Source organism: Canis lupus, chromosome 13 (genome assembly GCF_003254725.2).
Source record: "Canis lupus dingo isolate Sandy chromosome 13, ASM325472v2, whole genome shotgun sequence".
In the NCBI taxonomy this organism is placed as follows: Eukaryota; Metazoa; Chordata; class Mammalia; order Carnivora; family Canidae; genus Canis; species Canis lupus.
Window position 1 is genome coordinate 61,764,544 of NC_064255.1, and position 21,911 is coordinate 61,786,454.

Below are 21,911 nucleotides of genomic sequence, written 5' to 3' on the forward strand. Positions count from 1 at the left end.
CCTCTCTGCATCTTCATGGTTCTGTGGGATGGATTTAAGCAAAAAGCCACCATGCATAGTCTCTCTTTTTCTTAATTAAAAAAAATATGATACATCCTGGTGTGAGGATAGGAGACACTATCACTTTATTCGAGCCTCGTCAGAGAAATTCCAAGTAGCTAATGAATATGACACTATTTCAACTTTGAAGGAGGAAAGAAAAGTTTCCATTAATCAGTGATGAATCTAATGATAAAATCTAGAGAGAGCCAGGTCTACATTTTGTTAACATTTTTATTGCTACGTGTTCCCAATACAACAAACAGCATCAGTAGTGTACACTTTGATAAAACGTAATTTTTAGCTTAGTAGAAAAGGAAGCTCAAAGATCAGAAGTGTAACAAATATGTACATCGTTATGGGAGGTGTATGTGTGTGATCCTCTTTCTCTGCATTCTCCTGTAGACCAGATGCATACATATGCAAGGAAACTAGAGAGAGTTTCATACTGGGGTAACTTTGAGGAAAAAAAAAAAATGACTTCTACTTGAGGCTCAGAGATTGTTTTACTACCTGGAATTCACCTAATTCATTTAAACTTTAAAAGTCTTGCACAAAGTAGCAGCGATTCTTTAGAGGTATAGAGTCAATAGGTGAAGCTGTGAGTTTACCATGGTTAAAAGGCAAAAGTCCTTGCACATTCTGTGCTTGGAGAGGTTAACATCTCTATTGTTTGCATAATATAGTTTTAGACAGTTCAGGAACTGACCTCAAAAACATTATGCTCACAACACTTTCTTTTTTTTTTCTCTTAAGTATTTATCTCATGCATAAACTTAAAAAAATGTTTCTAATTCACTATTTCATTAAACAGCTATCTGAGTCTATACTGTTTTATGTTTCATCACAAGGGAACAAATCGTTAACTTTGTATCAATTACTTTAAAAAGGCAAAAAGTTTGCATGACATCAAATTTGTTTAATTTCAGTTCTTTGATTTGGCTGTTGTTTAAATTTCTCCACCACACACAAAAATGTGCATTTCTAATTATGTCTCTCTAGTTTACCAAAATAGGTCATTGATATTAGCGTAAATATTTAGTACATAAAAATACTATCAAGAAAAAAAAATCAACTTTTAATAAATATCTTCAGTTCTGAATTCTATATACAAGTACTTTACATCTACTCCCTGGAGAGAGCATTTCTGGCTTCACTGTGAGCAAGGTGACCACTGACATAAATTACTAGCACACTATTGCAGTCAGATGCATTGTAGTTGCGAACCTTTGAATATGGACCATGCAGAAAATAAATATTGCAACCATTGACAAATACTTTCTTGCATCTTCTTCCAAAGCCCCAAAGGACTACTATACCTGGGTGTCAATTCTAATTCAATGATGCTTTTCTCAGCTACCAACATACAAGCAAATTATCTCAAAACATTTTCTTTTGTTATTATTACAGTACATTGAGTATAACCATCTGAATATGTCAACAAGGGGAAAAGAAAAACCAACACAAGAACATAGGCCACTTCATTGGTGCCTACTGAGGTCCTGGTAAGAGGGTTTTAATTTTGTTTTACACAAGCTAACTTACTAGTCTCTGTTTCTGGAACCATGAGTATACTACAACATCAATCCTATTGCTTTTTATTTAAAACATGGAAGGTAATAGGTAAGCTGAAATTTGTATCTTTGCAGCACATGTGATTTTTCTTTTTCTGTAATTTAGGTATCCCGTTGTTGATTAAACAAAACCACACAACAAAACCCTTTGCATTTCAGTAGCTATAGGTCTAACTTCTTATTCATTATATTCTGCTTTGAAAATCAACCCACAGAATATCAAATAAGGCAACACTCGACAACAGGCACCTAGAACATCCAGAAATGTAATATAGTAAACAACCATGTGAGAACACATCTCTTAAAATAATACTGATTTCTGCAATATACAATATTTACACAACAGCTGCAAATTTGCTCATACAATACTTCTAATATAGATAAATAGGAATACAAGTCTAAGAATTTTTGCTCCATTTCCAAAATATTTTGTTAAAGTGTAAACTGTCGGCACCTCTTTTCTTATTTTTAGTGTAACTTTTGAAAAATAAGAAATCAGCTGATATACATAATTGGTTCCAGTCCCTTTGCTGCACTAGAGAGTGACCAACAGGCTTGGCAACGTATCTTCCTCCTATTAACAATCTTTGGTGCTTCCTTTCGATGAATTCTGGTAAACGAGTCGATGCAGAACAAAAGGAGGATGAAAGCAACGAGAAAGTGAACCAGCACTTTTTGTTCTTACACGTACAGACAAAATGAGTTGACAGTTTATGGGGATTTACACTTTAAACAAGCTGTATGCACCATGGGGAGAGGGAGCTTGTCCAGGTTTTCCTCTGACTTCTAACCTTTGAGGTTCGTTTTCTCATCTTTCCAAAGTGGATGATCTTATTGGATGTCTCTCGTCAATAATTCTTTCATCTTTCTTTGAGGTTCTTGCCTGAGAAGAAGCACCTATTGAATCACTGACCGCCAGGAGGCGGGCAGCAGCCGGTTCTGAAGATGAGTTGAGGGGGCCGCTCTTGGTGGCTGGGGAGACCAGTCTCAGAGTCTTACTTCCTGCTTGCAGAGCTCTCCTCTGGGGGAAGTTAGCACCATCAGGTTTACTGTTTGGTCTGGAAGCAGTGACTGCATCTGGGCCTCCCACTGAAGAGATCCTACCCAAAGATTTCTTCCTCTCAGCAGGGGGCTCTGACTGGTAAGGAACCAAAGACGTGGGCATCACTAGAGATCCATGGAGGTCGCTAGGGTTAAAGATAGCATCACGATGAGTTTCAGCAGCTTCTGGAAGGTATGGTGGTGGCAGGGTGCTACTGCGCTTGCTACACGACTCACAACATAACTTGTTATAACCTGGTATGGAGCAGTACCGCGCGAGCACCTCCATTTGACAGAATATAGACTTGTCTCCCAAACATGGCTCATCTGCAAAAATTTAAAAAAGACACAATAACATACATCGAGGGACTTAGTCAAGATAAGAAGCTTCTGCACAGCAAAAGAAACAGTCAACGAAACTAAAAGACAACCTACAGGATGGGAGGATTTGCAAATGACATATCACATAAAGGGCTAGTTTCCAAGATGTATAAGGAACTTATTAAACTCAACAGCAAAGAAACAAACAATCCAATCATGAAATGGGCAAAAGTCATGAACAGAAATTTCACAGAGGAAGAAGACATAGACATGGCCAAGTGCACATGAGAAAATGCTCCGCATCACTTGCCATCAGGAAATACAAATCAAAACCACAATGAGATCCCATCTCACACCAGTGAGAATGGGGAACATTAACAAGACAGGAAACAACCAATGTTGGAGAAGATGTGGAGAAAGGGGAACCCTCTTGCACTGTTGGTGGGAATGTGAACTGGTGCAGCCACTCTGGAAAACTGTGTGGAGGTTCCTCAAAGAGTTAAAAATAGACCTGCCCTACGACCCAGCAATTGCACTGGTGGGGATTTACCCCAAAGATACAGATGCAATGAAACACTGAGACACCTGCACCCCAATGTTTCTAGCAGCAATGGCCACGATAGCCAAACTGTGGAAGGAGCCTCGGTGTCCATCGAAAGATGAATGGATAAAGAGGATGTGGTTTATGTATACAATGGAATATTACTCAGCTATTAGAAATGACAAATACCCGACATTTGCTTCAATGTGGATGGAACTGGAGGGTATTATGCTGAGTGAAGTAAGTCCATCGGAGAAGGACAAACATTATATGGTCTCATTCATTTGAGGAATATAAAAAATAGTGAAAGGGAATAAAGGGGAAAGGAGAGAAAATGAGTGGGAAATATCAGAGAGGGAGACAGAACATGAGAGACTCCTAACTCTGGGAAATGAACCAGGGGTAGTGGAAGGGGAGGTGGGTGGGAGGACGAGGTGACTGGGTGACGGGCACTGAGGGGGGCACTTGACAGGATGAGCATTGGGTGTTATGCTATATGTTGGTAAATCGAACTCCAATAAAAGATATACAAAAAAAATAACACATACAACTAAACAGCAAATAAAAGAAAGAAATTAAAATTGTGTAGGAATATAAAAAAATTTAAGTAAAATCTGACATTAATTGGAATTGTCCAAAAGAGCATTAAAGATATGAATTAGTGGTGAGAATGTAAACTGACAACAGTGTGGATATTCCTAAAGAAATTAAAGACATAACAACCATATGATCCAGTAATTCCCCAAAAAGGTATTTATTTGAAGAAAATGAAAACACTAATTCAAAAAGATATATGCACCCCCATGGTCACTGCAGCATTATTTATAATAGCCAAGATATGGAAAAAACTTAACTGTCCAGCAATGGATGAATGGATAAAGAATTGTGAAATATATATATAATATATATTTATATATACAGTGGAATATTATTCAAATATAAAAATGAATGAAATCTTTCCATTTACAACACGGACAGATCTTCAGGATATTATGTTAAATGAAATAAGCCAGACAGAGAGAGACAAACACTGCATGATTCCACTTGTGTGTGGAATCTAAAAGAAAAAAAAGCTCATTGATACAGCAAACAGATTGGTGGTTGCCAGGGGTGGGGTTTGGGAAGTGGGTGAAATGGGTGAAGAGGGTCAAAAGGTAGCAATTTCCAGTTATAAAATAAATGTCATGGTCATGAAATGTATACATGGTGACTACAGGTCATAATACTGTATCGCACATTTAAAAACTGCTCAGAGGATAAATCTTAAAAGTTCTCATGGCAAGGAAAATAATTTTATAACTATACATAGTGATAGACATTAACTAGACTTATAGTTATGATCATTTTGCAATATATAAAAATATAAAATAATTATATTGTACACCTGAAACTAATATAATGTTAAATGTTAATTATACTTCAATAAAAAAAAAAGGAACTTTTGGATATGTTCATTGAAATAAGTAGTTTTTTCTGTGAAAATCACTTAGGTTGACCACTATTTTTAATGTCTCCATCAAAAGTCTGCAGATTGAGGGTACTTTTCTCTTCCAAGTAGGAACATGTATCTGATTTTATTTTATTTTTTTATTTTATTTATTTTATTTTATTTTATTTTATTATTTTATATTTATCTGATTTTAGAATGAGAAAATAGGATTCATTTTGCCACAAATACTTTTTTAGGATATAAAGGGACATCTGTTTTTTTTTTCTGTTGTTGTTGTTGTTGTTGCTGTTATTTTTTATGGTATTTCTGGCTTTCTAGTAGATTAGCTTCTACATTAAATTTAAATTTAAAATCAAAATAAATACTAGCATGCCTAGCTAGTTCAGGGCTCAGCTGGTTAAGCATCTGACTCTTGATTTTTGGCTCAGGTCATGATCTCACAGTCCTGAGATGGAACTCTGGGTCAAGATCCAGGCCCAGCGGGGAATCTGCTTGAGATTCTCTCCCTCTCCTTTGGCCCCTCCCCTTTGTTTGCTCACTCTCTCCAAAATAAGTAAATAACTCTTTGAAAAAAATACACAAATAAAAATCAAAATAAATTCTAAGTACCTAATGGAACAAATTAAATCTTAAAAATGTGGAGAAAAAAAAAAAAAACACCGTTGACCAGAGTCAATGCAATAATTACATTTTTACTACCAAATATTCTTAGGCTATTTATTATTTGAAAGCATAAATTTGGGTAAAATGTGCCAACTTCCTTTTGAATCATTCATAGTTTTTAAATTTAATTTTACTGAATTGATAACACTTTCTGTTTATAGAGTACTAACCTGACACTCATAAAACACTTGATACATGTGTGTGTACACTCCTTTTAGGATTTTAAATTTATTTTGAGTACACATTATAAGAATTAAATTTCAAAAAATCCAAATGTTGAGCCCATGGACAAGTTAGTTTGTACTTATTTTCAGCCATTTTAGGGCACATCCTCTGCAAAGCCCACAAACATGGTGCAACAAAGAAATATGGATTCTATGTCTGATTCATAAACACGGAGCATTGTAAGTTGTGGCATTTATATACTACAATCACTCAAAATTACAATGTATTATTGGGTCATGCTCTATTGCTAGATAAGGAACCTCTATATAAATTCCTTTTTTTTTCCTATATAAATTCCTAAAGAAATTAAAAAAAAAATTTTTCTCTAAAGTTTGAAAAAAAAAGGACAGTCAGTTGGCAAGACTGAGATAAAATTACTATATTTGTTACCAATTACAAATTATAAAACTACCTACGAGAGTTATAATACCATGCCCCCTTCCCAAATTGTGGAGTGATCTGTGTTTGCCCGACACTTACAGATATACTAGATAGTATGACATCTCTGCATATTTTATATTAGCTAAGGTAATCATCTAATTATGTTGTGAATGCCTGCGTGTCACATTAATGGGTTTCCCCTCAAATATACTTATTATTTCTGAATTACTTTTTCTATGCCTGTATCTTAAAATAAGAATATTAATTCCTTCTTCCTGTATGTTTCAGGCTCTAGGCCCTGGGATGAGAGGACTTTATTTGACCCTGTACTCTTTTCCCTCTGACCCCTCACCCCGCCCCCTCCACTCCCCCTTCTGCAGCCCAGTTCAAAACATGACCTATTCTCTCTGTATTAAAGAAGGGTCCACATATGAGACTCCCCTCTGTGTGAGCACCTCAGCATCGCAAGGACTGGTTCACAACATGGGTCTAGTTAGGGCCAGAATATGTTTCTGGATAGAGGAGGAAAAGGACCAGATAGTCTTAGAAAAAAACAGGTAAGAGCAAAGGAATACATTCACTTTACGGTAATTCATCCCAGGATAAATGGGAAGAGCTTAACAGCAACAATGAAATAGCACAATCAAAGTGGGGCTTAGGGGAAGGATCCACATGAGAAACTCAATCGTTAAAATTAAGGAAACTTTTCAGCCTTCTTGTTCCATGCCCAAATCATTATAAGAAGTTCAGGAAAACGGTTTTACACAAGGTCTCAAAAAGTCATTTCATTTTAATCGCAGTTTGAGACTGATGGGAATTATTACTTGAAATGTGTGATAGAAACATACGGCCTTTTACGACCTCCAAGAATTGGCTGTTGGGCCTGGATCTCAGAGCAAGACAGCAGCTAAACTGTGGAATCCCTAACATAGTTACACCATCTCATTTGTACCTCTGTTTTACAATTTAAAATAATTTCTAGGGATCCCTGGGTGGCGCAGCAGTTTGGCGCCTGCCTTTGGCCCGGGGCACGATCCTGGAGACCTGGGATCGAATCCCACGTCGGGCTCCAGGTGCATGGAGCCTGCTTCTCCCTCTGCCTGTGTCTCTGCCTCTCTCTCTCTCTCTCTCTGTGTGTGTGTGACTATTATAAATAAATAAAAATTAAAAAAAAATAAAATAAAATACTTTCTGTTAGCTAAAGGAAAAGAAGCAATTCCTGCTGACAATTGGGCATATTTGCAGAAATACATAGCTCTACCAACTATTAAGAATCAAGTTTACTCCACAAAGTTTTCAGCCTCTTGGCAGTAATACATAAAAAAAAAAAATATCATGGCAACAGTAAATCTTACAGCTTCTAACTGGGTGAAGTTTGTTCTGTTTGCTTTGTCTCCTGTCTGAAATTTTCAATTATATTTTCCAGAGAAAATGATTAAATATCAAAGTCCTCTGTCTCCCCCTCATGGCCGTGCTTGTTCTTGCTGCCACACATTTCAAATGGAAATTTAAAACGAAGTAATTTAAGTTTAAAGGACTTGACCTGGGGCAGCCCGGGTGGCTCAGCCATTCAGCACCACCTTCAGCCCAGGGTGTGATCCTGGAGACCCAGAATCGAGTCCCACGTTGGGCTCCCTGCATGGAGCCTGCTTCTCCCTGGGCCTGTCTCTCTGCCTCTCTCTCTCTGTCTCTGTCTCTGTGGGTCTCTCATGAATGAATGAATAAATAAGTAAATAAATGGACTTGACCTGAAATTTCTTCAAGAAAAAAAAAAAGCTTTTGGGGACACCTGGGTGGCTCAGTGGTTGAGCATCCGCCTTTGGCTCAGGTCATGACCCCGGGGCCCTGGGACTGAGTCCTGCATGGGGCTCCTCGCAGGAAGCCTGCTTCTCCCTCTGCCTGTGTCTCTCCCTCTGTGTGTCTCATGAATAAATAAACAAATAAAATTGTAAAAAAAATTTTTTTTTTTTTTTTTTTTTTATAAAATAGTGCCTTGACAATCTCCTTGAAGAGAAGAAAGGACGACTCAGCAGATGCCAATATTTAATTAATGGCTTCTTATGCTGCAGGCCGATGAAAAGGCAACCTCTTTAGTTCCAAGTCTCACTAGTGTGACAGCAGCATCCACCACCGTCATCGGGTACAGACTCAGGTGACTGGCCTTTAAGAGGAAGCCTGTGATGACCGAAGTGGGGTGATGTGGGGAAGAGGGGGAAGCAGATGAACGGGGGAAAGAGAGAGAGGACAGACAGCACACGGTGCAGCGGGGGCGGGTGGAGGGAAACAGATCCCAGCACTCGGGGGTCAGGGGTCATGACCCGAGGCAAAGGCAGGCGCTCTTCCTTAGGTTACTTTTTGATAAGCAAACAAGTTCCAGAGTTTGTCCAGAAATTCCACTTGTTGAGGCTCAAAAACTATTGTCAGACAGTGAAACCAATGGGTGTCACACCTACCATTGCAGGCGGGCAGCTGACAAGGTCTGGCGGCTTCTGGCTTTTCCCCGGCGCAGTGGTCTCCCGCTCTGCAGAGGACCTGCCTCACCTCCGTGCCCTCCCCACAGGTTACGGAACACTGGAGAAACGAAAGCTGCGATCAGAGAGGGTTATTCCACCAGGGGCACCTTCCTCCCCTTCTCTGTGCACACACCCATGCACACACACATGCACATCGCATACGCGGAAACACACGCATGCACAGCTCTGCAGTTCGTTCTCTGTACTCTTTTGCAGACAGGCAACCATGGGTTTACAGCCTGACCTCATAAGTGACCAGCCTGGAGACACTGCTGCTTCTCTGAAGCCTGAGGGTAACACTTGCTTCAGGATTGGTGTGGGACTATGGGAAAGGAGATGGTGTTCCTAAAGCAACTGAGCCCGGCAGGCAGGAAGCATTTCCCATTCTTTCACCTTCTTCACTGATGGCAGAATCTGCTGACAGGCTACCTTGGTTAATTCAACTTCTTCGGAACTACTTTTATTTTATTCCCATAAATTAATTTCTTTAATGAAGGGGCTAACTGCTCTAAAATTAAATCCAAGAACATCTTAAGCTATAGGGGAACCATAAGGGAGGGGCCTTCATTCAGGACTCTAAGGAGGAGAGATAGGAGTTATCCTTCTGGTCCCATGCAGGTGACCTTCACTTGCCTGTTCCTTCCTCCCTGGGCCTGCCCTCCACGTCTTCCTTCATTCTCTCTCTCTTTTTTTTTTCCTTCATTCTCTATCTGCTTTTTTGATGTCCTTTCCTCCTCTAAGTTCTTCTCCTATGATTTCATGATTCCTCATTTTGAATCTTTAGAAATGCCAAAGATGTGGGATTAATTCAGGCAACACGAGCTTGAGCCAGCGAGCCAACACCATGGACTGGACAGGTACTGGCTGTGGAGTGGGGAAGCAATGCACAGTCCCTGAGAAATGTGAGGCCCAGTGGCAAGCCTGGACTCCAAGACAAAAGTCACACTATCACATCACGAGGGGCATGCTAGAGGCGGGCCTCTTTGGTTCTGGAATGTAGGGGAAGGACCGTGAGAAAGGCAGCGCTGGGAGGTGGACTCTGGAAATGAGCCAGGAGTGGATACGGAGGAAGGGGTGGTGAGACAGGAGGGGGGGAGGGAGGGCCATCAGCTGAAAGGGGGGGACTCCAATGAGCACAGCCCTTTTGGAAGAGTAAGGAGTTGCTCAAACTGGAAGACAGAGTTGGAAAAAAGAACAAAAGAGCAAGAGAAGTGAGCGCGGGGCCTACTGTGGTGAACGTCTGCAATAGTGAATCATTACATTGTACCCCTGAAACTGGCGTGATGTCATGTCAACTATACTTGAAGAAGAAAAAAAGGAAGAGGAGGAGGAAGGGGGGGGGGAAGGAGAAGAAGAGTTAGTGCGGTGCCGAATGGGGCAGGGCTCGCACTCACTGTCAGGCATTTGGAATCCTCCGGCAGGAAGGGTGACGTCAACAAAGATATTAAACAGGAGGTCAGTCACCTCCTGGCTCCTCGGTGTCACAACACCTCCCAACATGGTTCGCCCCTACCGGCTCCTCTAAAGTGCAAGCACTGTTTGCAGATCGTTTTGTTTCCCGGCACCTGCAGCTGCTTGATGGTGACAAAGCGCGTGGCAGGTTCCAGCTCACACGATGCCCACCTGATCCCGGAGCCCAGTGCAAACACGCTGCAAGAGCGACCGCGCGGACACACACACGAACCCAGGCACACAGGGCGGTGGCCCACCTCACTCCAGGGCCCCGTTTTCCACTGGGAGGGGCAGGGCACCCGGTTGCAGGGCCGGCGGTGGTCCGGCCGCTCGCCCGGGCAGTGCTTGCTGTGCACGGAGCGGTTGGCGCCGTCCAGGAGGGGCTGAAGGCAGCGCACGGTGCGCAGCTGGTAGCCGGAGCTCCCGCAGGTCCTGGTGCAGTGCTCCCAGGCCTCCGCCACCCAGCTGCGGGGGGGGGGGGGGGGGGGGGGGGGGGAGCGGTTAGTGGCTGCGCCCGCTTTCCTGCTCGCCGCCTAGCCTTTCCTGCCCTCTGTGCGTCAGACGAGGCAAAAGTCTGAGAATCTTCTAACAGAAGAGGCCCAACACTCCTGCTTTTAATGCCGGGGCATTTTCCTGCCTCCCTGTGACTGGGAAACCTCTTTTTCTAGACAATGACAGACAGAGGGTTCCTGAAACTCATGGTCAGGCTGCCGGGCCAGGTGCGGGCAGGACGGCAGTTTTCAGAAATATGCCGACTTGCTCTCAGCCAAATTGCCTCCTGGGTGTTAAACATCTGAAAGGAAACTTAAAAAGCCAATCCATCTGATACTCGCTGAGACACACCGATTTGGCTGCTGCTGCTTTTTCAAGAAATCCCGAGTCGACTGACGTTCTAGCCTTCTAACTGAGACGGCTGTTCCATTCCCACAATTGCTGCGGAAAAGGCTGCCTGACATATCTGCCCTGTTTGGAAAATTCCGTTCTTCACACGGACTTTTATTTGGCCCGACAAAAAGGTAAAGCTAGTGTGCACCCAGCGCTTGAGTGCACCTAATAGAGAGATTTCTGAAAAGATATTTTCAAAAAGATCTCCCATAGGACATTGCCAAATTCTGTGTCATCAATGCCCCAGCACTCTCCAAATCAGCCGCAGATGCATTATTATGAACAGGTCTCCATGACGTGGGGCTACCAGGTCCCAAAAGGCCGTCACCAGTGATTCCATCTGGTTCACTGATCTGTCAGAATGTAATTGAGGCATACTCTTTATCCTGTCCAGAGTAACTTTCCCTCTCCGTTTTTTCTTTCTTTTCACATATATAGGGCACAAAAATACAATCATGCTAAAACCTTGATAGTCTTTGGTATTCCCAGTTTAGAATGGCTTTAGCTTGTCAAACTTGCAGCAGGATGTACTGGGGTAACTAAAAGCTGAAGACAGATATTTGAAGACCGATATTACATGAGAAGTATACATTTCATAGTCCTAGATATTCCCAGTTAACTCTATTCCCTCCTGAAGTTCTTAGGATGACAACGAGGGAGAAAAATGGCATAAACCCACAAAGGTTAAAAAAAAAAAAAATGGATAGAAGGCACCAAAAGATAATTTTGGAGCCTAGAAAGTGGTGGGACATACGGCTACCAGCTCAGCCGACCTAAGAAGGATGAAGTCTAACTCAGCAGCAGAAGCTGGTAGGCAAACTAACTTGGAGGCATAACTTGAGAAACGTGCTGGGTGGTGGCCGCCAGTGAAAGGGCACACTGTGAAGCTGGGTGAAGGTAGAGCTGAAAACACAGGACTGAGGAAGAGTCTGTCTGGAAACAGTTCCACTTCCTGATCCTCACCCCCCACCGGCTGATTGCCCCTCCCCTAGCCCAGCAGATGATTTGACCTGTGCAGAAGGTAAAGCGGACCTTTAGCTTGTGGACACAGACGTAGTCAAGAGACAACAGAGAAAGAGTGAAGGCAGGGGATTCTGTAAGAATCCACATAAGGAACAGTGAGATGACCCTAGTTACCTGTACATATACAAACTTCTGGAACAGCTATTAAATGGGCTTATGCTCCCTAGGCAGGAGATGGATTCTGCTCTTTGGAACCTGATCATTTCATGAGAAAAGCCCTAAATATACATTAAGGGTCTTCAATGAAATAGCCCAGCCAGCTCTTCCCACACTGAAGCCCACCAGCAAGCAAATCTTGACCATGAAGCTGAAGCAGGCTTCCAAGCAGCCTTTTTAACACTGCATTCTTATGTACGCAAGAACGGCCAATAATCAGCAGACAGAAAGCCTCGAACAGGGGATCCCTGGGGGGCTCAGTGGTTTAGCACCTGCCTTTAGCCCAGGGCGCGATCCTGGAGTCTCAGGATCGAGTCCCACATCGGGCTCCCAGCATGGAGCCTTTTCTCCCTCTGCCTGTGTCTTCTGCCTCTCTCTCTCTCTCTCTCTCTATCATGAATGAATAAATAAATCTTTTTTTTTAAAAAAAAGAAAGAAAGAAAGCCTCGAACACAAATGACGGAGGCAGAAAAAAAGAAACAGAAGAAAAGAACTCAAAAGAAATAATGCCTGAAAAAAGAAAATAATCTTTGGTATTATAAAATAATCCTTGAGATAAAGGAAAATATCACGTCTGTGAAATAAGCATCAAATGTCTTAAAGGAAGGAACATGTGATGAGCAAAACAGAGTGCTTGAATATTAAAGTGCTCTTAGATATTAATAACATGGTTGTAAAAATGAACATTTCAGCCAGTTGAACAATAAACAGTAGATGAGAAAAGAAAAGTAAACTAGATCTGTTTAGGAATCCTAATTACAAGTATCTCAGAAGAAAGCACATTGAAAAATATAGGAGAAATATTTCAAGAAAACAAAAACAAAAACAAAACCCAGAAAATGTCCCGGCGATGAAAGATACTGGTTTTGTGCTTCAAAAAGTCTTTGGGTACAGAGGAGGATGGATGAGAAAAGTAGAGCATCAAGGCAGTGCCATCACTGTGAAATTTCAGGACATTGGGAACAAAAAGAAGTTCCTACAAACGTTGAATGACAAACAAAAATAGAAAGCACTGAGAACCAGGAGAGCAAATTACTTTTCAACAGCAACATGGGAATCTAGAAAACAATGGAACAATGGTTTCAAAATTCTGAAAGAATAAACACTATAGTTTGGAGTTATATGGGTTTGTATCCAAATGATTAAGAGTGAGAGTAGAAGATTACCTCTATACCCTTATACTTTAATCTCTTAGCTACTTTTCGTAGGTATATGAGAATTTTTTTACACAAAAATTTTCACTTTGTATATACACTTTTCAGAAAGCTACTGGAAGACATGGTCTACCAGAACAAATGAATACATGAAAAGAAGACAAGAAATTCAGGAACCAGGAGATGTGATGGAAAAGAGAGGCAGTAGGAAGATTTAGGTAGAGGAAAAGAAACCCCGAACGGACAGAAGTCCAGGGCAGAGCTGGAAGACACTGAGCTCTCTGAGAGAGATCTCTAAGAAGCTGCAAGTGACAGGATATTTGAGTTTTTAGTATTTATAGGAGATTGATACTCATGAAAGACAGTTTGGGGATGAAATAATGAAAAGTGGTAGAAAATAAAGCATAAAAAGCAAGGCATTCATGAATTCTAGGAGGAACAAAGTTTCACAAGGAAAGACGAGCAGCTAAGCGACTCACCTGTTAGGAGAGACAGAAGTTGTTAAGAGAAACTGGACATCAACATCAATAAAAGGCAGGTTATAACAATATTGGAAATGCCCAGGAAGGGAGAAGTCTGGGCTGTGGGTATGCATTTGGGGAAGGATTTTAAAAGAATGCTAAAGTCTTCACTTTCCACATTGGAAAATCAGTATACATCATATGCAAAACCTCCCCCACCCCCCCCAAAATCAAGTCGATATAAAAACATTTTACTTAGAAAGTTGGAAACGAGGAGTTACCAGATATCAAAAGAAGCATCCTAGCTGGAATATGGCTGTTTTTGAGGAGCAGGGAAATGGTAAAAGGCAAGAGAACCGCAGCTTTATACAATTCCTGTGAAATGATCATGATTATTTAAACCGGGTATGTTTATTAGCTCTGGCTAAAAATAAAATTAAAATGGAGAACAACTAAGGACATTTGAATCCCTTTCATGTTGTCCTCAGGACACGATAGTTAAAATAACTGCTTACAGTGGATGTGTACACTCTTGGATGTTGCACATTCTTCTAATAGGTTTTGGCTTCTTGTTGACCTCACAGAAGCTGCGGTGAACCATTTTATTATCACTCTTCCTACGGCATCCGTATTTAGTGTACTGGAAACCTAGGAAAGGAAGCACATTTCTTTGGATTTACTCACTTATTCATTCAGTTACATATTTGGTCATTCACTCATTCAACAACTATTGACTGATGACATGGGGGTGGGGGCGCAGGCACTGTTGTAGCTGCGGGAGGTCCAGAAGTCAATTACATAAACAAAACTCTCAACTTTTCAGGGCCTACGTTTAATAAAGATTACAAATGACTAAACAGCAGCTGTGAATGTGCGAATGAACTAGGCCCCGAGCACACGCACCGTCCGTGCGAGGGACAGGTTTGACAACCGTTGCGACAATACCCAGGATGCAGGCTTTTAGAGAGTTATGTAAATAATTTACTGTAGAGGGCACCAGAGGGGCACAGAGGGGAGGGTCTCAACTTAGCTGGAGGAGGGGCAGGGACTGTTCACAAGAGCTGCACTTCTTGATCAGAATCTTGAAATTTACACAGTACTGGGAGAGAGGGAAGCACATTTTCAAAAAACTTTCCAACCTACAAAAATGTTGCAAGGAAAGCACGATGAACATCTGCATGCCTTGAGTCTAGATTAACCTTGTATTACACGACACTATATTTGAGGTACACACACATATATTTTTACATATGTAATAGGTCATTTGTAATACGCAATATATATGATATATGTAAAATGTTGCGGAACTATTTGAGAGTAAGTTGCTGGCATCCTGACCCTTCCCTTCTAACTACTTCAGCATACTGCCCATAACAAGCACATCTACTACATAATTTTTAAAATCAGAATATTTAACAGATAGAATACTCTTATCTAATATATAGACCATATTCAAAATTTGCCAGTTGCCCCTAAATGTTCTCCATAGCAGTGTTTTTCTGATCATGGATTATGCTTGTCAGGGAATTAAGCAGGAAGTTTCTGAGCCTCTTTATCTTGAATATTTTCGAGATGTACAAGCCACTTGTTTTAAAAAAATGTCCCCCAATTTAGTTTTGTTTAATGATAAAAATGCAGCCTCCTAATGATTAGATTCAGGTTATGCACTTTCAGCAGGAATAATACATAAACGATGCTGTGTCTTCAGGACAACACATTAGGAGGCCACAGGATTTAAACTGGGAAAATAATATAAATTCTACTCATTCGGTCATTCAGCCATTCATTCAAGATTACCTTAGAATGAAAAAAGAGAAAAAAACAAATTAGTTGACTATTAAAAGACTTTTGCAATAATCTTCCCTTCCAAAATTATGAAGGAAACCCGGTAAGGAAAGAATAGATGTGGCAGACATTTATACAAAGGTGTATCTGGCAAGCCTTGTAACTGGGTAGATGCTGAGGCAGCAGAGAAGGGAAGAGTCAAATTAAACAAGCATTTTATAATGGATTAAGTGTCATTTTAAATAATTAACTAAAAACATTTATGGCCCCTCCACTTCAAAAAAAAAAAATCCTCTTTACAAATGCGTCCTTGAATTTTAAATTATAGAATAAACGGCTGACACGGGCTTTCCTTACTCTAATTTTTTTGCTCTTGGTTACTCAGCATCAGTGCTCAGCCCTTTGCCTTCTCCTGCCTGTTGGGGAAAGTTCTGTCTAGGCTTGCTCAGCCCTGGAGCATCTATCGTTCAGAACCAGAGGAATGGATGAAGTGAGAAACTGAAAAACTCTGAGGATGCTTCATGGACTTCCTTGAGAAAGGGCAGAAAGGCAGCCCAGTGCACTGAGAACGTAGCCAGAAGCTGGAACACCCAGGTCTGTACACTAGGGTCTGGGCAAATGACGTACCTGTCCTCAGTTTCCCAATCAGTACAATACAGGCAATCACACTGCTGACCTCACGAGCCATTTTGAGTACTGATACACTAACAGAGCATTTAAAACACCACTTGCTCCCTTTGGTACAACTAATAGCTCTTTCATTACTAAAAGAAATGTGCTGGTATGGAAAGTAAAAGTGGAGAAGAAGAAAGGCCAGAACCACAGGACACTGAATGTGGGAGGATTTGGGAAAAAGCGAAGTCATTAAACGTACCACCATGTGAATAGAAGACAAAAAGAACCTGAGGAAAAAAGACAAGAGAATTTCAAGGCTGTGATAAACGGATTCTCATCCTTTGTAGATTCAGAGACTTCAGTAAAAATGCTTGGTGCTTATGTTTTAGTTGTTATGTTTAGTATTTCTCAGACTGTGGCCTCAATGAGAGGCAATCTTTAAGGTAGAAGCAGGATAACTGGCTTTTCTGTGAATTACTTTGAACGGGATACGTATGTTCAATTTTTACCTCCGCCACAGGGTTTGGAACACTGAGACCAGCTCTTCAAAGCCCACTCAAAAGTATCTAATTCTTCCTGGATGACATTGTTGCTGCTGATTGTAGGTGCAGAATCTTCATGGATGATGTACTTATAAGTCAGGCTGGAATGGGTATCGTTCTCCTGAGGTATGATCTAATGTACACATGAAATAGATAGGTAAGTCATCGGAAGGGGTTTATATTTCCAATAAAAATTATAAATATTTCAGAATAGCACTCTTATTAAAACTGGAAAACTTTCACGCGGTTTCTAAAACTATAATGGTTCTATCAACAAAAGTATAAAAATATGCCCTGTTTAAGGAAATAAAAAGGTAAATATATAACACTTTGACCATAAAAATATTAAAAAAACACACTGATATGAGATTATATAATAAAAATAATAACTTTATAATAAGATTCACTGTGGGGATCCCTGGGTGGCCCAGCGGTTTGGCGCCTGCCTTTGGCCCAGGGCGCGATCCTGGAGACCTGGGATCGAATCCCACATCGGGCTCCCGATGCATGGAGCCTACTTCTCTCTCTGCGTCTCTCTCTCTCTCTCTCTCTCTGTGTGACTATCATAAAATAAATAAAAATTAAAAAAAAAAAGATTCACTGTGGATTTCCTTAACTTATTATATATCTTCTTGCTGCATTTGAAAATTATTCTTTAAAATAACTGTTTGGTCATGATGATAAAGATAAATAATGCTTCCTCCAGCATCATGTACACATTATGGAAAAATACAAAGAAAATAAAAATTATCCATGATTCTACTAAACGAGAGAAAACCAAAGTCACTTCTGTTGTTTTTTAGGCTTTGCTTATTTCACTTAACGTGTCATGTACATTTCCCAAGATAGTCAATATTCTTTGAAAACATACTTCTCAATGTCAGCACAGTGTTTAATCCTAAAGGTAGCATGCATTATTTAGCCATTCACTTGTTAATAAATACTTGTATTGGTTAGAATTTGTCCCCCACCTTTGTGGTGATTTCTGATTTTCTTTAGTGAGCTAAAGGGTACGAGTGCTTTTTATAGCTCTTATAACAAACTGATGAATAACCCTTCAAAGTAGTTAGAACAATTATTACTTTCATAATGAGGGTATATGATGAAAAGGGCCCCATTTGGCACTACATACTCTATAATTTTCATCTTTGTTAATTAAACAGGCAAAAGATTGTTATTTTAATTGTTATTTATTTGATAAATAGTAAAGTCTAATTTTCTTGGTTTATTAGTCACTTGTATTCTGGCTGCTATTCTCTGCAGGTTTGTGTCATGCCTTCTTTTTTATTGGTATATATACCTTTTCTTCTAAGTAATTTATGTAATAAGAACATTAATCCTTCTTTTATAATAAGCATTGCAAATATATTCTTAGTTTTTTTATTTGCTCTTTAATATTGTTTAGGGCAACATACTCTTTTTTTTTTAAAATAAGCTTTTATCGACTTTCATATACTAGCTTTTATAGGATTATGTCAATTATACAAAGGGAAAAGCATGTGCAATTCACTAGTTTTTTTACACTAAATTTTTAGAAATAGCTTTTGTTTGAGAAATCAAGTAATATTAAACCGGCTAGGATGAAGGATTTGCTTATCTGGGTTCCTTTCGCTTTTTTTTCCCCTTACTCTTTGATTTTATATTCTAGCCAGATGCCTAATGCTTTCAGTCCCAGCCAGCTACTTGCCATGCTCCAGAGCTCCCAGCCTGGGGTTCCAGCCCTTTAGAGAGGAAAAGATAGAGCACTGCTCTACATTGTCTACAACCCTACCGTCCTAACTACAAGTTTCCTTGTATCTCTGATTCCTTGTTCCCTGCAGTCACCCTGCTATCAGTGCACAAAGCCTTGAGGTAGGCTATCATGGTGGTTAGCAGCAGGGCTCTGAGGCCAGACATCTGTGCCACTGGAAAAGAATGCAGTGTAATTATATGAGTGAAATGGAGCTTCTGATCTCCAACCATTCAAATTTAATAAAATTTTGATTAGTATATATTTTTGCTATTAAATTATATAACCTATGAAATAGAATGACAGAAATAAACCTACATAACCATGCACAATTAATTTTTGGCACAGATGAAAAGATAATGGAAAAAAAGACGATTTTTTTTCAACAAAGGTACTAGAACAAGTCATTGTAGTGGATTTAAAAACATGTCCACAAATACTTTGATAGTTTTCCTCTCAATGAGTAGGGCTTAATTTGTCTCCCCTTCAGTGTGGGTTGGATTCAGTGACTTGCCTCCAGCAAACAGACAACAGCCTCATAAACGGGATGTTACTCCCAAGTGATAAGGACACTTAAGGAGTCTAAGGACAGGCTCAGATAGTGAAGAACCCAGGCCCACCAGCCATCACATGTAAAAGCTTAGAAGGAATCTTCTGAGGCCTTCCAACAGCCCTGTGATTGAGCAGGCAAGCAGATATCCCCAGTGGAGCCTTGGGGTGACTAGCCACAGCCAAGACCCATCTCATGAGATGCCCTGAGCCACATCTAGCCATTTAAGTAGCTCCCAGATACCTGGCCCACAGAAACTATGCAATAATAAACGTTGCTTTGTGTTTAGCTAAGAAGTTCAGGGCAATTTGTTATGCGGTAATAAGTAATTTAGGCATCCATATTCAAAACTAAAAACCTAACATCATACAAAATTTATATAAAAATCACCCCCAAATGTAAAATACAACACTATAAAACTTCTACCAAAAAATAAGAAAATGCTTTAACATTGGATTAGGCAGGAAAAAAAAAATATATATATATAGAAAACACCAGAATCTTGATTCATAAAAGAAAAAATTGATACATTAGACAACAGGATAGTTAAAATATTTTGCTCTGTGAAAGACACTAGTAAGAGAACAAAAAAAACCATTAACTAGAGGAAAATATTTGACAAATCACATATTTCATAATGGATATATCAAGCATATATAAAGAACTCTTAAAACTCAAAAAAAAAAAAAGAAGAAGAAGAAATAACCCACTTTAACAATGGGCAAAAGATTTGGACACTTTGTCAAAGGGAAATAATTTTCAAAGAAAAAAAATATTGAGTGGGAAGATTCAGTTTCAAATGAGGATAATATTTTCTACAGAGAAAATATTCAATAAATTCAATAAATATTTGAATACAGAATACAATATTTTTCAAACCACGTAGATGTCTTCTGCATTCATCCTTGAGGGAGTAATAGAGTTGCCTTGCTGATATTAAAAACAGTAAGACTGGACAGACATATAAGGGAACTTTTGGCAGGTGGGGGTGGGGCAGCAATGAATAACACAGCGAAGGACAGTGATCCCTGTGGGAATAGAAACAGGCCAGGTCCCGGCTTCCTGATAGGGTCAGGTTCTGGGTCCTACACAGGAAGCAGGAGCCCAAGCCATGCCAGCAGTCTCAAGGAGCTGAGGAGATGGAGCGTGGTGTTTGGAACTTGCAGACAGGGCTCTAAAAACAGGGGGGGCTGCACACAGGGGTGGCCCAGATGCTGCATGTATCCTAGACCAAAGGCTGGTCTGTGCATGTCCAGGCCAAGTCACCACACTGTCTACCAGCGAGTGTCTGCTGTGGGGCTGGGAGCAGGACCAGAGACACTGAAGGTCGGTCGGGTGGCGCTAGGGACATGGGAGTTCTTATCTAGCCAGATGACAAGGCTCATTAACACTTCAGATATTCAGTTAAGGCATCAGAAAGGCCATGCCATAAGAATAGGGACAGAATTGAAACAGACCAGCCCTAACAAAGAATAAATCAAGCTTCAAAGATCAGGAGGAAATGACAGCCAGAACAAAACCCAACTGCCTATAAAAGAGGCAACATAAACCAAATGTCCTACAATTTGCCATCCATAATGTCCAATGCACATTTAAAAAATTGTAAGGAGCAGGAGAATGTGACTCATAACCCAGAAAAAAAGTAGCTTGTAGAAGCAGACAACATGAAGACACGGGATTTCAAGGAAACGGTAGACATAATGAGTAAAATATATGAAAATCTCAGCATAGTAATGGAAACGATTTTTTTTTTTTTAAAAAAGCACCAAATGGGAATTCTAGAAAAGAAAAGAATACCATCTGACATGAAACATTTACTGGATGGGCTCAACAACAGATTGGAGATCACATAAGACAGTCAGTGAACTTGAACATGGCTCAATAGTAATTATCCAATCTGAAGAACAGAGAAAGGGTGATTACAGAAGGATGGACAAGCCCAGCAGACGTGCGGAACAATTTCAACTGGTTTAACATATGGGTAAATGAGTCCTAGCAAGAGCGAGAGATGGGGTAAAACAGACTTGGCATAAAATGGAAAATCAACCCAAATTTGGTAAAAACAAAAAAATTCACCCATCAACTAAAATCACCAATTGCTTGGTGAACCCCAAGCCAGATACAGACAAAGAATATCGCAAGCTAAGCATATCACAATCAAATGGCTAAACAAACAAGATGAAACGAAAAGATAAAGAAAATATCTTTAAAGAGAAGCCAGAGAGAAATAGCTAATCCACATACAGAGCAGCAATATGAACAAGGCTGACTTCTCATCATAAGCGATGGGTTAGGAGTCAAAGATGGTGCCTTCATGTTGGCCTACTTTGTTTCTACATGGCAGGCTGAGACCCTTTATCTCAGAAGCCTGCTAGCATCACACTCAAATTTTCACATTCCCGGTCCCTTTAAATGTAGCCCCAACAGGCATATTTTTAGCCATTTAGAACCTGCCTGCTTAGCATACCCCTGTGAAACTGAATTCGACATTTGCTAACTATAAGGGAGACTGTGGCTCTAAGGACCCCAAGCTGCTGCTGCTCTTCGGGAGCTCTCAGAGCAGACTCCCCACTGCTGCTGACTGACAGCACCTAACCAAAAACACCCCTCCCCAATCCCTTCCCTCTCAGGAATTGCCACGTGCTTCTCTCCTGAATGGGGGAGGCCCTACATGTAAAGCTGCTAAGGCGTCAATAAAGCTTGTGTGGGGATCCCTGGGTGGCGCAGCGGTTTGGCGCCTGCCTTTGGCCCAGGGCGCGATCCTGGAGACCCGGGATCGAATCCCACGTCGGGCTCCCGGTGCATGGAGCC

At 40.5% G+C, this 21,911-nt stretch overlaps 1 protein-coding gene across 4 annotated transcripts in view; it reads right to left on the reverse strand.

Moving 5' to 3' along the window:
• Positions 1–255: 255 nt before the first annotated feature.
• ADAMTS3 (ADAM metallopeptidase with thrombospondin type 1 motif 3) overlaps positions 256–21,911 on the reverse strand; it is a 261,134-nt gene continuing 239,478 nt past the window's right edge. For all 4 annotated transcript variants that reach the window (XM_025435584.3, XM_049093050.1, XM_025435586.3 and 1 more), the window contains 5 exons: positions 16,789–16,954; positions 14,395–14,527; positions 10,458–10,665; positions 8,689–8,806; positions 256–2,981 (listed from right to left, as the gene is read on the reverse strand). In XM_025435584.3, the coding sequence (XP_025291369.1) occupies positions 2,422–2,981; positions 8,689–8,806; positions 10,458–10,665; positions 14,395–14,527; positions 16,789–16,954 (1,185 nt within the window). In that variant the 3' untranslated portion in view covers positions 256–2,421. The remainder of the gene's footprint in view (positions 2,982–8,688; positions 8,807–10,457; positions 10,666–14,394; positions 14,528–16,788; positions 16,955–21,911) is intronic.